Consider the following 18,326-nt stretch of genomic DNA (forward strand, 5'->3'; position numbering starts at 1 on the left):
ATGGGAGTGAAGAGATCGTTCAAAGGGCTCACTTCATTCTTTGTGTAAAGGAGGACCTGGGTTCAAGCCTGGTTCCCTAAACATGGAGTATCTCACAACGCTGCCTCCTCTGTTTAATGGGCTAGAGTGCATGTTTTACATGCAGGAGGCCAAGTTTGTTCCCCAGCACTGCACAATTTCCTGAGTACTTCTGCTAGCTACAACCAAGTACCAGCACTGTTATTTCCCCTGTGCACTACCAGGTATCACCCAAAAGGCAAACAAATAAACAAACAGAAAAATACCATCAGTGATGGTTGTATTACTATTAATAAAAATAGCTGAACTTTATTGACTCTTTATGTGTCAATGCCAGATAACTTAGACATATTAAATTTTCATTTAATTCTATAGTAGAGGTGCTTTTACTCTATTTTTATTGTTGGTCTTAAATTAAAAAAAATATCATTCTGGGATGCAAGAGAAGCTTCCTTATTTTTTCTGCTAGACTATATGCCTCCATATACTTAATAGACCTCATATATCCTGATTATTCTCCACAGAGGCATAAGAGAAATTTATGGAAACTAAGGAACTTAGTCTTCCTTTATTGTGTCGCTTCTTTGAGATCCTGAAAAGTAAATTCTTGTCATATCTCCAAACAAGTCACCATTCATCATTTTACAAAATGGAAGTGATGGGCAGAATATTAGATCTCTATTTTATTTATTTTGAAAAATTTTATTAGGCAAGATAATTAGGTGTTCAGTTTAGAGAAAGATGTGAAGCTTATTAAAAGTTTTGCTCAATTAAAATAACTGAAAAATCGACCATGTGGGTATGTGTAGACAAGGTAATTTTAAGATACTGTTGTTTTGCTTACTAGTAATATTTTGCCATGTTGAGAATAATTTTGTTTAAAATTTATGTCTTTAGGACTTGGAGAAAGTGCCAATACTATCTGAAGCAGCAGATCTCTGCAGAATGCATTGTCTTAGCGTGATTTGCCTTCAACAGTTACCCCTATTTCAAAGAGCTAAGAGTAGAATTATTACTTGTCAGTGGGATAGAAGTCTTTCACCATTTCTAAAAATGGTAGGTGACTCATGTAGAAATTAATAAATATTTTGAATACAATAAATCTAAGGTCAGAAATAAAATATTTTGCTGTTCTTATATTACCTTCTTCCTTATACATTTAAAAGGTGATAACAGTAAAAATGCATAATTCTAGTCAAAGTCATAAAAGTCATAATATATATGTTCTCAAAAAGAAAGGCACTCAGCTAGAATAGTGCTACATGAATCATAAGGCATATTTCTAAGAATTACAAATAATTATACTATATCCTTGAAGAAACATTATTTATTATATATATTTAAATTAATAAATCAGCAGTTTATATAAAATTATATAAATGTACTAATGATGCAATGTATTAATTAGTAAAGCAGAAAAAGAATGTAAAAATCATTTTTAGCTACTGTTAAAAACTCTTAAATTCCAAATATTTTATAATGCTTCCTAAGTTGATAGTACTGAGTAGTTTATTTCTATCTTATTTTGAATTATACTTTTCATCAAGGAAAAGGATGAATTTGGAGATAACTTAACCAAAAAGATATTTTATATAATTTAAATCACTAGAATTATTCCCAGTGAGAAAAATTATTCCCATTAACTCTAGTATGGTATGAGATAAAGTTGCATAAATACAACGTTGCATGAGTGTAAATTGCATAAATATAAATATATGTCTTCATGAAAGATTGAGAAATACTTGTAAGGCAAAAACAAAAGTATAGTCATTGGTTGCAAAACTGCTTTGATAATGCTATTACTTAGTTACTGTCAGCACAGTGTTTTCATGCATACAGATGGCATTTCCATTTTGTTTAAGAAAATTTTCAGATAATGTGATTATGTTTTATGGGATGGGGAGAGGAGGAAACATCCAGTGGTGGTCTGGACTTACTTATAACTCTGCGTTTAGGAATCACTCCTTATTAGTTTTGGAGGTCCATATGGGGTGTTGGGGAGAGAATCCGGGTTTGCCAACTCTTTTTCAACTTAAAAACTCTTACAGTGGGTATACAGTGGGTATACAAATTTGCAAGACAAGCATCATGTATAACCACTGAACTATTGTTTTAGTCCTAGACGCTTATGTTTTATTCATACCTTTACTTGTGAAATGATGATATAAGCAACTTTAATTAGCATTCTAAAGCAATAAAAATGAAATCCCTATACATTTAAATAGTAATATTATTATTTTGAATCAATAAAGGACTATTTATTGAGCTCAAGACTGTGATGAGTTAAAAAAATTGTATGTTTTATTTAAATTTGGGGGTGATTTTGGGGTTCACTCTCAATTGTGCTCATGATTTACTCCTGACTCTGTGCTCAGGGATTATAACTGGTGGGCTTGGGGAACCATATGGTGTGCTGGGGACTGAATCTGGGTCAGCCATGTGCAGACCAAGTGCCTGCAGTACTATAGCTTTGACCCCATAATTGTTTGCATTGTAGCTGTACAGTACATTAGAGTGCATAGATTTGTTTTTTATTTAATATGTAGAACCATGTCATTCTACAGTAGGAAAACCTAAAACAAAAAAACAGTAAATTATTGGTATGTTGTCATTGATTCTTGTGAATAAAAGGACACTGGCATTAAAGTCTGATATTTCCTTTAGTTTCTTTATACTTTACTTTCTTTTTTTTTTTTTGCTTTTTGGGTCACACCTGGCCATGCTCAGGGGTCACTCCTGGCTCTGCACTCAGGAATTACCCCTGGCGGTGCTCAGGGGACCATATGGGATGCTGGGATTAGAACCCTGGTCGGCCGCCTGCAAGGCAAACGCCCTACCCGCTGTGCTATCTCTCCAGCCCCTATACTTTACTTTCTTTAATTGGATTCTATTGAGGAAAAACAAAGACAAACATTTTGGGTGAGATTTTATATTATTAATGCTTCTTCACGTTTTGTTTTTATCCAGTTGAAGCACTGTGCATTTTTCATACTAAAACAAATAAAAAATAGCAATAATTGGAATATTAATTTTGCTGGTCTGCCTGATCTAACTGATGATATTTTATGGAAAAATATTGCTTATTATTATGAAATTGAACATGAAAGAGGTAAATAATATTTATCTATGTCTTCTAATTCACTATTTTGCTGGATGAGTAGAATTATATTTGACATACTTTTATGAAAAGTATGCATTTTCATAGGGGAAAATTATTTCATTGAGGCAACTGTGCTAGGGCACCACAGTCATTACCATTTTCACATTCTTTCACACTTCGTATACTTTACAGATATTCTAAAGTGAATTTTACTATTGAATATTTTGGGCAAAAAGCTAGTCTTGTGAAAAGAATATTGTCTGAAGGTGCTTGGTGTCATTGGCCTGTTCTTCATGGGATTATTTTTCCCAGTAGATCCTTCAGAAGTCCTGATGTAGACTGACGATTCCTTAACCCATGACATTGAAGCAATAGGTTAGCTTCTTATTGGCCTATCAGGATTTGTCATTTTAGTAAACAGAAAATATAGCAGTACCGATTACTACTATACTTGAACTGCTAAGTTCAAGAGATTTTACTTTTTAAATAATATTTGTAATAACATAGATATGCCAGAACCATTTTTTTCAGTTTAAACATCCAAGATGAGCTATAAACATATACTTGAGAAACCCGCTCAGGAGGGGAGATGTGTGCTGAAAGTAGACTATGGATTGAACACGATGGCCACTCAATACCCCTATTACAGACCACAACACCCAAGAGGAGAGAGAGAACAAAAGGGAATGCCCTGCCACGGGGGAAGGGTGGCATGGGGGCAGGAAGGGGGATGGGATTGGGGGAGAGGGATACTGGGTTCACTGGTGGTGGAGAATGGACACTGGTGGAGGGATGGGTGCTCGAACATTATATGAGGGAAACACACGTATGAAAATGTGTAAATCTGTTAGTGTACCCTCATGGTGATTCACTAATTAAAAAATAAAAAATAAATTAAAAAAAGAAACCAAAATATTCATCAGACATAAAGCATAGTATTCTTCACCCAAACCTTAATTGTTTATTTGAATTTACTTTCTTTTTCTAGGTACAAATTTGGAATTAGGTGACACTTTGACACAAGAATATGAGAAGTTGTGGAACACAGTTTTAACACTGTCTCAAGATGGTGGTTTTGGAGGATACATTCCCATAAGGACAACAGCCAGACCCTTTCTTGTAGAGAACAAGAAATCATCTGAAGGTAATATTTTTTTAAAGGTGACCTCATATAGGACAGGAGGTTGGAAACAAGATTCTAATTTGAAAATAAAGATGAATTTTTAAGTTTTGCCTTTGTGTAGAGTTAGTTCTACTTACTCTCTTCTGTCCATTAGCACCTTCCTTGTTATCCCAGTGCTTTACTTCAGATGGATTTGTGAACTTTTCTACACATATATCTATGCCTGTCTGTGTGTATACAATAATGCTTATGTGTGTACATTTGTTTGTATGTACTCAATCTCTTCTTCAAAATGAGTACACACAAAGAATAGCAGTTCTGGGGCTGGAGCAATAGCACAGCAGGCAGGATGTTTGCCTTGCACACGGTCTACCCAGGTTTGATTGCCAGCATCCCATACGGTCCCCTGAGCACCTCCAGGAGTGGTTCCTGAGTGCAGAGCCAGGAGTAACCCCTGTGCATTGCTGGGTGTCCCAAAAATAAAAAAAAATAATAGCAGTTTATACTTATTAAATACTCTTTCTAATGAGTATTGTGATTTGCCTTCACAGGTTACATTGTATTTGGTTTTCAAAACAGCCCTACTTGTGGTATTATCAATCTCATTTATAGATAGGATCTTAAAAAGGGAGGTTTGAATTGTATATCAAATCAATTATACAGAAAATAATTGATCCATATATATCAATCTTCACAGTTAGAAAATGTCCTAAAGTTCTAGTTTACATATTTTCTACAAAAGTAAATGCTTTAATGCCATTCATATGGAAAAACCTGCTTGTGTGAAAGTCAATTTCATAAATGTGATTGACAGTTTAGACCAGTTCACGTAAGAAAGGAATTCTTAATGGGAATTAATGCACACCTATAATGATCCAGAATAAATGAATGTCTTTTTATAATTCAAATATATCTTAATTCAGTCAGAATAAAATTTTCAGTTTATTGAATATGTATTTGTGTCTGATTTAATATGAGGAATATGACTTTGATTTAAAAATCTTGATGTACATACAGCAATTGTACTGAAGGATTATTTATTTTGCAAAAATGATGATGATGATAATAATGTTTAGTTTTCTTGTTCCAGAAATACTTGTTTTAAATAGAACAAATAGAATAGAACAAATTTTAGTATAGTTCGGTGTTCAAATGCTTTTTATTTTTGTTTTGTTTTGTGGCCACACCCAGCAGTGTGCGGGGCTTACTCCTGGCTCTGTGCTCAGGGTTATCACCTACTGGTGCTCAAGGGCACATATGTATTACATGGGATTTGAACCAACATTAGCCATCTGCAAGGCAAATACCTCACTCACTGTGCTATCTCTCTGGTTCTGTCAAATATTTATTTCATTTCTAAACATTCCCAGGATCAAATGAAGTAATTCATAAATTAAGACTCATACCTCTGAAATCTGAATTTGTCAAGGATTTTGCTGGAGATATATTGTCAGAACTACCTTTTCTAAGCAGGTATTTATTTTTTAAAATTGACCTATTTTGGCATTTATATTTCTTTATTACTGAAAATGAGATTGATTTATTTTTGGATTCTTATATGTATGACAAAAATTTTATATTGAATGATTATAAATGATTTTTATGTATTCATATTTGATCATTATAACTTTTAAATGTTTATAAAAGTCTTTTAAAAGAACATCCTTTAACTAGTTTTTCCAGTGAAGACCCAGCTATTCAGTCTTTTTCTACAAGAGAATTTGATGAAATCAGACACTGGCATTCTTCAAGACCTCTCAGTGATGATTTTGAAAGGACTAGGAGCTTTCGTGGTAGGTGTAGCTGATACCTAATAATTGTTGCAATATTATATATTCAAAATGGTTAAAAAATATGAATCCCAGGTTAATGGTCTAAGCTATGGTCTGCAATATTTGTTTTTAAAATTCTTTTTTTTTTTTTAATTTTTATTAAATCACCATGTGGAAAGTTACAAAGTTCTCAGGTTTATATGTCAGTTATACAATATTCAAACACCCATCCCTTCACCAGTGCCCAAATTCCACCACCAGAAACCCCAGTTTACCCCCCGCCCCCACCCCCTACCCCCTACTGTATAACTAATGAATTTCACTTCATTTTTTCTTTACCTTGATTACATTCCATAATTCAACACAAAACTCACTATAGTTGACATAACTCTCTCTCTCTCTTTTTTTTTCTCTTTTTCCTTTTCCATTTTTTTTTTTTTAATTTTTCCCCCTCATCCCCCTTCCTGCGCCTCATAGTATGGTGTACTCCACGCCACGTTGGCCAGCGTGGGGCTTTTGCTTAGCTCATAGTCCAGAGGTGGCTGTTACATTAAGAACCTTCAATATTTCAACAAAAACTTACTGTTATTATTTGGAGTTTCCCCCCCAAGTCTGACCTGTTCAAATGGAACCCTTTCACATTGATGACAATTATAAATGTTAAGTCGCGTCCGCGCGGTTTTGGATTTCTGTATAAAGTCCTGGGAAAATTCTGCCAGAAATTACATATTTCCTCCGTTAGCCGGCGTGGGGCAAAGGCTTAATTCACAGTCTCCATACATGGGTGCAGGCACTTGCTGGAACCCCAATTCCTAAAGCTGTCTCTGGTTCCCGCTTGTTCCACATCCACCGGCTCTGCAGGGGCATGGGCGCCCGGGCCGAAAACCCGGCCGGCCGGAGCCGAGCACGGGCCCGACTAGCGTTTTTAAAATTCTTATTTGTGTCACTTAGTTCTGGTGTTTTACTAATCACCCTCTTTTATAATGCATCAAAAATTATGATTTATACCACAATCAGAAGCAAGAAGAGTTGAGTGTGAAGAGAGTTTAGTAGAGGATGTAGTATTTTGCTTAAAATCTGAAGGATAAAAGTAATTAAATGGGCATGTGGTAATGGTGGGGATCAATTAATTAGTATATACTCACACAGGAAATGGCCTGAGAGTCTGGAGGATCCCAGAGAATGTGAGATTTAGTGGAGGCAGGCTTCTTTCTGCACCTCACTGGTGCCAGTGAGGATTTTTGATTAACAGAAGAGCAAGAGGAAGCTACCAAAATGTTTGTATCATATGAATTGCACCATCAGATTTACATTTAAAAATAATTTCTTTAGAAGCAGTTTGGAGGAAAGGTTAGACCAGTTTTAGTTGTGTGCCGCACTGCTTCTAATTAAGAACACATGTAAAATAGTAATAACTTATTTCTATATTCCTACACTTTTTTGCTGGAATTTGATGAATTTACTTCAGCCATATTGTCCTAACTTAATTTGAGGGTAGATTTCAGAACTTTCCAATTCAAATGTTCTTGCAGTGTTCATGTACTTTGTTCATGTACTATGTCCAAGATCATCATAAATACTAAAGACTGTAGTTTTCTCTTGTGTTTTTGACTCAATGTATGAAAAAAAAGCATAAACAGTATAATAACTTTTAAGGGTGATTTTTTGGTATATGGTGTATTTTAATATAGGAAATATGCAAGTTAAAGTTTTGAGTTAAATCCTCTCCTGATATTAAAATATGGTTCAGATAATTATAAATCCTTCATCTGACTCCAATTTATTTCAAATTAGATTAATACAAAATTCAAAGTCTATTTTTCAGTATTTCTCTGAAGTGCTCTCAAAAATGGAACTTTTATTTATAAATTGAATTGTCAACATATTTTAATAATTTATTTCTTACAGATAACTTCAAGGGTACCAAACAAAGACTGGAAGCAGAGGAATTACGTAACTTTTATAACACTTTTGGAAAACCTTTGATAGGAAGTAATGGATCAGTTCAGAGTGTAAGAGAAAGAATGCAACCATCTCCAGAAAGCTCCTCTTCGGAAAACAAAACACAGCATCAGGAAATTCTTGACCTAATATGTCTCTCTTATGGAGCTCCTAAAGATCCATATGTAGTTCTCACTGACAACACAGGGTGATCTCATATATTATCCAATAAGAAATTTTTTAAATAAAATCCTTATTTTTCTTTTAGACTATTTGTAAAATGAAAAGAGGATAATGACAAATACAAAACCCTAATTGGTCTCACATAGAGTTAAAACTATTTACATTTTGAAGTAGTTCCTTAAAGTTATTTTCCTTTGATATATTAAAAATAACCAAAGCCACAATTTTGTTGATGTATAATCTTTTATAGATATCCAAACCATTACATGTATTCTTCTGTATCCTCCAGATAGCTACTCATAATTTTTCACAGTTATATTTTTATTTATAATGAGATTTTAAAATAATCTTAGGAATTATTTAATAATCTCAGGTATTTTCCATTACCACAAAGAAAATGGTAAGAATGTGCCTGTATAAAAACAAAAAGTATTTGTACCACATGCTAATATATAATGAATATTTATCTCATAATTAACATACTTATACAGTAACAAATTATCTTTTAAAATTTAAATATTTAAAAATATGTATGCACTAGAATATTCAATAAACTTGGATTATTACAAGTATAAAAGTTTTAAAAGTCACAAAAATTTAACCTTTTCTCAAAGTTATTTCTGTTAACTTCAGGCAGATATCTTTTTAAATATTTCAACCTACACATCTTTACAAATATTTGCACTTTTTTTTAACTTTTAGCATGGTCTTATTTTTCTCCCCATTAAGAAATGTATCTTAGAAAAATTTCTAAATCATATGCTACTATAGTTATACAGATACCTATAGGAAGCAAACAAACATGATTTTACTTGAGTTTTTCTACCCCTTTCTAAAATTTGCAACAACAATTGTTGAAGCAGAGATTAAAAAATCAGGATTTTGATTTATGTTGCTATATCCTTACTTAAAAGAACTATGCCAACTTTCAATTATCATAATCTTATTACAAAATGCAACATTTTTAAATTTATTGATATTTTTCCTGACAACCACTTTGTTAACTTACAAAGTGAGTACTTAGCCAGATGTAAACACAGAGGCATGGTAGGCTAAAGTAATAATTTTCAATAGAATGATAATTGTCAAGGAGATAAATAATAGCTAAGGAGACAGAGAAAGTAAATGGCAAGAATGTGCCTGTGTAAAACCAATAAGCATTTGCATTTAATCATTTGAAGATCCCCAATCTCATATTTGATGTGCTCTTTCAGTGTTTGAATGGTAAACCAATGACTTGTATTGTTAATTATTGCTTTAAAATATTATCCTGGAAACCATTGATTCTTTTTTACTTATCTCTTTTCTGTTTAATTTAGAGGACAAATGCAAAAAAATCTATTGAAGAAAGTCAAGAGAGGCAGTTATCCAAAACAGAAAAAACAGACAAAAAGAGATGGAAAAACTTGTCCATACGTATTACAAAGAAAATTTCAAAAAATCCTAATATTGGCATAAAAGAATTAGAAGATTTTCTCAAAACATGCTCTCATGAATCTGTAAAATTTGTTGCAGAAATGGTAGGGTTGGATGCCTGTTTCAAATTCTGGATGGAGTACTGTTCAAAACAAGGTATGTGAATTTATTAACTTTAGAATTGTTTTGAAATAAAACATCAGTTAGATAAGCACACAAGAATTGTTATTGACCACATATTTCTATTCTTTTGTGCTGACTTGGAAAACATCTCTTTTGTTTAAAGAACAAGGGAGTTTTCTTTTGTTTGATGCAGGAATAATATAATTACTTGTGTATTTGATATATTCAATTGTATATATATTGAGCAAATAGTCTTTTTTAGGATCAAACTTAAGAAGCTAATTACATTACAAAGTACCTGTGGTGCTTCTGAAGTGAGAAAAAGGGGTATTTAAGGATAAATTTGTCAAAGAATTTAGGTACATTTTAAAACTGTAACATAGTATGATATGGACACAAATAATAATAATTATAAGCTTGTGTATATTTTTTCTCATTTAATTTTCACAATTCTTTGAGGTAGATTCAGTTATCCCAGTATTAAAGAAATAAACTGTGATTCCGGAGAGAACAGATAATTTACATAAGATGAGTAAGGATTTTAATACAACATTTTTTATTCATCATAAGTACACAAAACATGCCATCACCATATACATGCCATCATATTTGTCTAAAACAGAATTTCCTATATTTTTATTTGCTATCCCCCATAATACTGTTCTAAATCATGAGCTTGTTCTCCTTACTTCTGTAATTATGTTCATTATTAATTTCTCAGCTATTTTGAGTGACTTATTTTATTATGTTTTAAATTTTTTTGCAATAAATATAAATACTCTAAGGGTTTACTGTTAGTATTTTGCCTCATTCATGTTTTTTTATGTCAATGATTTATTTCAGCAGGATCCAAAGGAGCAGAGTCCAAAGATATAAGCATAGTAATTAATATAATGAAAAGAATTCATATAATACATGAAAAATATTCGGACCGATTACAAAATACTCATCGACAAAAAATAGCCAAATATCTAAAATATATTGGATTTGACAACCTAGCACATTCATTATGTCCTCAGGTACAAATTTTATAAAATATATCATTATATTTATACACATATGGTTGAATGTGTATGAAGAGTATTTAGAATTAATATTAAATTAATGATTACACACGCATTACTTTGTATAGGCATAATTTTTAAATTTTGGTTTTGAGCCATACCTTGCTGTGCTCAGGGCTTACTCTTGGCTCTGCACTAAGGGTCACTCCTGGCGAGGGCTGGGAAACCATAAGGGGTATAGGGAATAGAATTCAGTAAGCCAAATGCTTACTGAAATAAGTGTTTTATTTGTACATTGGATATTACTGCCTGAAAATTTGTGCTCCCTTTTCCTTTTTATACCAAATTAAAATGTTAACATTTTCATCCCCAAAATGATGGTATTTGGAAGTGGTGGTTTTTGGAGGTGAACAGATTATGAGAGTAGATCCTCCATGAATGAGATTTTTTATCCTTTATAAAGGAACTGCTATGGGGTAGGGTGTTTGCCTTGCACTCGGCCAACCCGGGTTCTATTCCCAGCATCCCATATGGTCCCCTGAGCACCGCCAGGGGTAATTCCTGAGTGCAGATCCAGGAGTGACCCCTGTGCATCACCGGGTGTGATCTAAAAAAAAGAAAAAAAAAAGGAACTGCTATGCTGGGACAGACCAGGCACATGTAAGACTCAGTGTTTTATTCCTATCTATTACTCATGTCCCCTGAGCACAGACCAGCAGGTGTAACTCTGGTGGTCTTCATGCATTCAACCATGTGGTTTGTGTTGTGTGCTTGCACCACTATGAACGGTCTCTGGACTATTCCATCCACTAGCATGGCTGGAAGAGGCATTGATTTTAAAAACAATACCTCAATATCATGTCAAGTTGTAATTTAAAAAAATGGCAGGTCAGGGGTGACTCTCACAGACATAGAATCCACTAGAGCCGTCATCGTGAGCTTTTCAGTTTTGAAAATTGAAAGAAATAAATTGGTTCTATTCATGAACCATCTAGTTTATTGTACTTTTGATCTTCCGTCTCATCCCAAGTAAACAGTTCTACTTTTCTGGTTCCCAATTACCTCTCTATTCCTGTTTCTAGTTCAAAATGAATAAGATTCCTTTATGAGTAGAGTTTTAGATTAGTTGCTTCTCCATTATAAAATTTTCCATTGGAGCTTGGCTTGACTTCTATATATTACTGTTTTTAGGTAAAATGTCATCATATAAAAAAACCACTGAAGGTAGCTGACTTGAGATTGTTAATTAGAATTCCCTGCACCTCATGCTCCCCACTTCATAAAGTCACTAAGAAATTTTCCCACTCTTCTTTCTTTATTTATTTTTTAAATGTTTTATTAGTGAATCACCATGGGGTACAGTTTCAGATTTACAAATTTTCGTGCTTACATTTCAGTCATACAATGATTGAGTACCTGTCCCTCCACCAGTGCCCATTTTCCACCACCAATAATCCCAGTATCCTTCCCACCCCCCCCTCACACACCACCCCACCATCCCACCACCCCACCTCTGTGGCAGGGCATTCCCTTTTGTTCTCTCTTTCTTTCTGGGTGTTGTCATTTGCAATAGAGGCATTGAATGGCCATTGTGTTCGATCTATAGTCTACATTTGGTTCGAATCTCCCAACCTGAGCTGGTCCTCCAAATACCCTTTACTTGGTGTTCCCTTCTCTATCTGAGCTGCCTTTTCCCACAGCATTTGAGGCCAGCTTCCAAGCTGTGGAGCAATCCTCCTGCTCCTTATCTCTATTATCCTTTTGGATGTTAGTCTCCCATTCTGTCACTTTAAATTCCACAGATGAGGGCAGTCTTTCTATATCTCTTCCTCTCTTTCTGACTCATTTCACTTAACATGATACTTTCCATGTTGATCCACTTATATGCAAATTTCATGACTTCATCTTTTCTAACAGCTGCATAGTATTCCATTGTGTTGATGTACCAAAGTTTCTTTAACCAGTCATCTGTTCTTGGGCAGATTTTTACAGATTCGGCTATTGTAAACAGTGTTGCAATTAACATACAAGTGCAGATGTCATTTCTACTATACTTTTTTGCTTTTTCCAGGATATATTACCAAAAGTTGTAGAGCTGGGTCAAATGGGAGCTCAATTTTTAATTTTTTGAAAATCGTCCATATTGTTTTCCAAAAGGGCTGAACCAGTTGGCATTCCCACCAGCAGTGGAGGAGAGTCCCTTTCTCCCCACATCCGCGCCAATACCGGTTGCTTTTGTTCTCTTGGATGTGGGCCAGTATTTGTGGTGTAAGATGATATCTCATTGTTGTTTTGATCTGCATCTCCCTGATGATTAGTGATGAAGAGCACTTTTTCATGTGCCTTTTGGCCAGTCAGGTATCTTCTTTGAGAAAGTTTCTGTTCATTTCATCACCCCATTTTCTGAAGGGACTGGATGTCTTCTTTTAGTAGAGTTCAACTAGTGCTTTGTATATCCTTGATGTCAACCCCTTATCCAGTGGGTATTGGGTAAATATCCTTTCTCATTGTGTTGACTGTCTTTGTATTTTGGTCACTGTTTCTTTTGCCCACTCCTTTTTTAAAAGCATATATTACTGTCTGAATTTTTGTTTGTGTTTTATTTACTTATTGTTTCTTGCCTGAAATTAGAATGCAAGTTATATAGTTGCAGGTCTATTTTTTTCTTGTATCTTGCTGTACCGTTTGCACAATAATATTTTAATATGTGTTAGATATAGAAAGAAGAAAGGAAATTAAAAAATCTCTAAAGGAAATGAGAACATCTACTGTAGATGTGTTTATTGTTTGTAAGTTTTATTGTTTCCTTATTTAATAATTAAGCTATTTATAAAAATTCTTAATTTAAAAAATTATTGATTAAGAAATTAATAAAAGTTCTGGAAACAAGGAAAAATTCATCCATAAATAGCGCTTCTCTTATAAATGGTTTATATAAGAAGGAAGGAAGGAAAGAAGGAAGGAAGGGAGGTAGGAAGGGAGGAAAGAAGGAAGGAATGGAGGGAGGAGGGGAGGGAGGAAGGAAGGAAAGAAGGAAGGAAGGATGGGAGGGAGGGAGGGAAGAGGGAGGAAAGGGAGAGGGAGAGGGAAAGAAAGATAAAAGAGAAAGAAAGAAAGAAAGAAAGAAAGAAAGAAAGAAAGAAAGAAAGAAAGAAAGAAAGAAAGAAAGAAAGAAAGAAAGAGGAAAGAAGGAAAGAAAGAAAGAAAGAAAGAAAGAAAGAAAGAAAGAAAGAAAGAAAGAAAGAAAGAAAGAAAGAAAGAAAGAAAGAAAGAGGGAAGAAAGAAAGAGAAAGAAAGAAAGAAAGAAAGAAAGAGAGAGAGAAAGAAAGAAAGAGAGAAAGAAAGAGGAAAGAAAGAAAGAAAGAAAGAAAGAAAGAAAGAAAGAAAGAAAGAAAGAAAGAAAGAAAGAAAGAAAGAAAGAGAAAGAAAGAATGAATGAGAGAAAGAAAGAAAGAAAGGAAGAAAGGAAGGAAGGAAGAAAGAAGAGGAAGGAAGGGAGGAAGGAAGAGAGAAAGGAAGGAAGGAAGGAAGGAAGGAAGGAAGGAAAAAAGGAAGGAAGGAAGGAAGGAAGGAAGGAAGAAAGAAGAGGAAGGAAGGAAGGAAAAAAGGAAGGAAGGAACAAAGAGAGAAAGAGAGAAAGGAAGAAAGAGAAATCCCTCCCTGCCCCCTTCAGTCAATATACTTTTGCTCTATCCTAGGAATATATACATATATGTATATATATCCCATTAAATATATATACCCCATGAAACCTCTGATTTTAATATGTTGATTGTGTTTAGCTGTCCCTTAAAAAGTATTGAAATTTTTTTAAGTAAAAATTATCTTTTTAAGTTTGAATTGGAAAATAAAATACACTATAAGATACACAAAGTTTTTCATGATTGAGTTTCACATAATGTTTCAACACCCATCCTTTCACCAGTGTACATTTCCCACCACCAATGGCACCAGTTTCCCTCCCACCACCCTCAAGGTTGACTCTGACAGACACTACTCTCTCTCCCTCTCCCTCTCCCTCCCTCCCTCTCCCTCCCCCCCCATCTCTCTTTTTCCTTTTTTCCTCTTAGACACTGTGGTTTCCACTACTGTTACTGAAAGGGTAGCAAGCATATCACTTTATCACTTTATCTCTTTTGAGTACTCAGTTTGTGTCTAAAGTGATCATTTCCAACTATCTTTATTATAGTGGTCCCTGCTTTCTCCTAACTGCAATTCCACCACCCTTTGTACTAAGCTTCTTATCATGAGCCAGACCTTCTGGACATTGTTTCTATTGTCTTTGGTTATTATTCTTATATATATATTGCTTTTTTATATATCTCAAAAGAATGTGATCATTTGGGACTGGAGCAATAGCACAATGGGTAGGGCATTTGCCTAGCACGCAGCTGACCTGGGTTCGATTCCCAGCATCCCCTATGGTAATTCCTGAGTGCAGAGCCAGGAGTAACCCCTATGCATTGCTGGGTGTGATCCAAAAAGCAAAAAAAAAAAAAAAAAAGAATGTGACCATTCAATGCCTGTCCCTCTCTTATTGAATTATTTAACTCAGCATGATTCTCTCCATTGCATGACTTCATTTTTCCTAATGGTTGCATAGTATTCCTTTGTGTAAATAAACCATAGCATCTTTATCCACTCATATGTTCTCAGTCACTGGGGTTGTTCAGGATTCTGGCTATTGTGAATACTGCTGCAATTAACAAAGGAGTGTAGATGACTTTTCTACATTGTATTTTTTGGCCAGTTGGACATATTCCCTGGAATACTATTGCTGGGTCACACAGAAGCTCTATTTTTAGTTTTTTGAGGAATGCCTGTAGTGTTTTCCAGAAATCCCAGACCAATTATCTTTCCCATGAGCAGTGAATCAGAGTCCGTCCCTTTTCTCTCCAAATCCATACCAGCACTGTTTTTTCTTTTTGATGTGTGTCAGTCTCTGGCGTGAGGTGATATCTCATTGTTTTAATTTGCATTTCCTTAATTATTAGATCTAGAGCAGTTTTTCACATGCATTTTGATCATTTATATTTCTTCTTTGAGGAAGTATCTGTTCATCTCTTCTCCTGAATACTTGATAATATTGGATATATATTTTTTCCTGTATGACTTGTTCTTTTTTAGAATTAGATCACTGTGAGATAGGGCATTAAAAATTGTTCATGATTGCATTTTGGTCATACAATATTCCAAAATCCATCTCTCTACCAATGTAATTTCTCAGGACTAGTGTCCCCAGTTTCCCTCCAAGCCCTTCAAGCGACCCGCAACCCTAGCCTGCCTCTATGAAAGGCACCTCTCTTCTCCCTCTCTCTCTCATCCTATCTCTCTCATTCATTTTAATCATTATGGTTTGAGATACAGATGCTGAAAGGTTGCCATGCATAGCCCTTTACCTAGTTTCAATCTCAATTCTAATATAGAGTGACGTTTCTAACTAGTATTATCATAATGGACCCATCTCTATCTTATCTGCCCTCCATCTCCCACACCATTGATCAACCATTGACCAGTCCTTTTGGCCCATTTTGCCTGGCCTTGGATATTAGTTTCATACTGCTTTTTTTATATCCCACAAATAAATGTAGTCTTTCTATATCCGTCCCACTCCTTCTGACTCATTTCACTCAGCATAATACTCTCTAAGTCTATCCATTTATAGATAAATTTCATGACTTCATTTTCCCTAACAGCTGTATAGTATTCCATTGTGTAGATGTACTATAGTTAAGACTTTTGTTCTTAATCATGCTGCACACCTAGCATGGAGACAGCCTTGGGTCTTGATTTCCCCAAGGACATCAGCTCTCATTTAACACACTTTTGGAAGACTGAAGATACATCAATTAATTGTGCTGCATAAAAATATATTAATACATAATGTATTGCTGGTGAGATAGCACAGCAGGTAGGGCATTTGCCTTGCAAGTGGCTGACCCTGGTTCGATTCTTTTTTCCCTCTCGGAGAGCCTGGCAAGCTACTGAGAGTATCCCATCTGCACAGCAGAGTCTAGCAAGCTACCCGTGGCATATTTGATATGTCAAAAACAGTAACAAGTCTCACAATGGAAACGTTACTGGTGCCCACTCGAGTAAATCAATGAATAACTGTAACAACAGTGCTACAGTGCTAATAATCAGTAATGTATTAGCTTGTAGTCTCAATCTAATAATAGTGTGCACTAGTGTTTTGGGTCAGTCTATCATTCATCACCTAGTGAAAGAGTATACAGCTTATATCCCAAGATGTAAAGCTCTGCTCCGTCTTTTCTCTGAGGGATCAGAGGAGGATATCTGCCTTATTATTGAAAGCATTGAATGACCCAGTTTTTTTATATTAAACAAGAAAATAAACAGAAAATGTAATGATAGTTGAAGTTCGTCATTATACTTTTGAAAAAATTTTAGTGGAAGTGTTCCTGCTTCAAGCTATCTACGTTTTAAAGCAACTGGTGTGCTGAAACACTTGCTTCCACTTTCAGTGATTTTCTGCTAACTGGACTGAGTGATCCAATATTAGGGTTTTAGAATGCTGTGCTGCTCAGGTCCACCCTGTTAGTGCTGAGATGTCCCCAGGGCCACACCTATGATGTTGATGATGTTGATGGCTGGCAACAAGCTAAGTTTGAGCCCCATTCAATAACCCTGGCCCCTTTATTTACATTCATAAAAAGTGTGGAACTTCCAGGTACATGTAAAATGTTATTGTGAATATACAGTACTGATTTTTGTTGGTGAATCAGAATTGACAAATAAAATAGAATCTCTGCCCTATTTCCATTTGTTCTAAAATTGTGTAGTATAATTTTAAGTCTTTTAAGATATTGAAAGACTAGTAATATGGTGGAAGAAAAATAAGCTTCAGCTGGGCTGATAATTATTTTCTTTCCTAGATTAAAAATAATTGAAAGCATAATGTTTATTTTAGGTGAATGTATCAGAAACTGAGCAGGACATTTCTAAATATTCCATTCACATGGGAGCAGCACGGTTTCAGTTAACACACATGGGCCCTTATTTATCTCGAGAAGAAAGAAAGGACCCAGATCCCAGGGTACAGCATTTCATACCAGACACATGGCAGGTATGTATCAAAGAGATTTGCAGCCTGGAAAAGAAAGGAACTTAGACGAAACAGTTGTTTTGGATCTCAGTATGTGCAAGACATTCTTATTATTAAGGAATAAAACATGATTATAATCAAAGTAAAATATATCTTGACCTAAGATATAAAGGAACACAACAAATCTGATGAAATGAAAACATTTTTTTTCTGTTAAGTAGTAAAGCTTGAATTAAAAACTGGCAGATTTATTTCAGTTAGATTGCTCTTAACTATTGCATTATGTGATTATTTTATATTTCCACTTTTATATTTAAATTAGAGTGCTTTATGGTTAAAAATAAATATATTTATTAGTAATTTACTTCCTCCACCCCTCTCGGAGAGTACGGCAAGCTACCGAGAGTATCCCGCCTGCACAGAAGAGCCTGGCAAACTACCCATTGTGTATTCAATGTGCCAAAAACAGTAACAATAAGTCTTACTGGTGCCCACTCGAGCAAATCAATGAGTAACAGGATGACATTGATACAGTGATACATACAGTGAACATACTGCATTGTTTTTACAAACCCAGCAG

General features: G+C 34.7%; 1 protein-coding gene across 1 annotated transcript in view; it reads left to right on the forward strand.

Moving 5' to 3' along the window:
• The window catches only part of LOC101556447 (probable ATP-dependent RNA helicase DDX60), an 81,863-nt gene that overhangs the window by 13,224 nt on the left and 50,313 nt on the right, over nt 1–18,326 (forward strand). Inside the window, exons 5-10 of the mRNA XM_055128045.1 lie at nt 2,986–3,127; nt 4,107–4,262; nt 7,922–8,025; nt 9,457–9,709; nt 10,532–10,695; nt 17,633–17,767. Of these exons, the coding sequence (XP_054984020.1) occupies nt 2,986–3,127; nt 4,107–4,262; nt 7,922–8,025; nt 9,457–9,709; nt 10,532–10,695; nt 17,633–17,767 (954 nt within the window). The remainder of the gene's footprint in view (nt 1–2,985; nt 3,128–4,106; nt 4,263–7,921; nt 8,026–9,456; nt 9,710–10,531; nt 10,696–17,632; nt 17,768–18,326) is intronic.

This window comes from Sorex araneus, chromosome 1 (assembly GCF_027595985.1).
Source record: "Sorex araneus isolate mSorAra2 chromosome 1, mSorAra2.pri, whole genome shotgun sequence".
NCBI classification, from domain to species: Eukaryota; Metazoa; Chordata; class Mammalia; order Eulipotyphla; family Soricidae; genus Sorex; species Sorex araneus.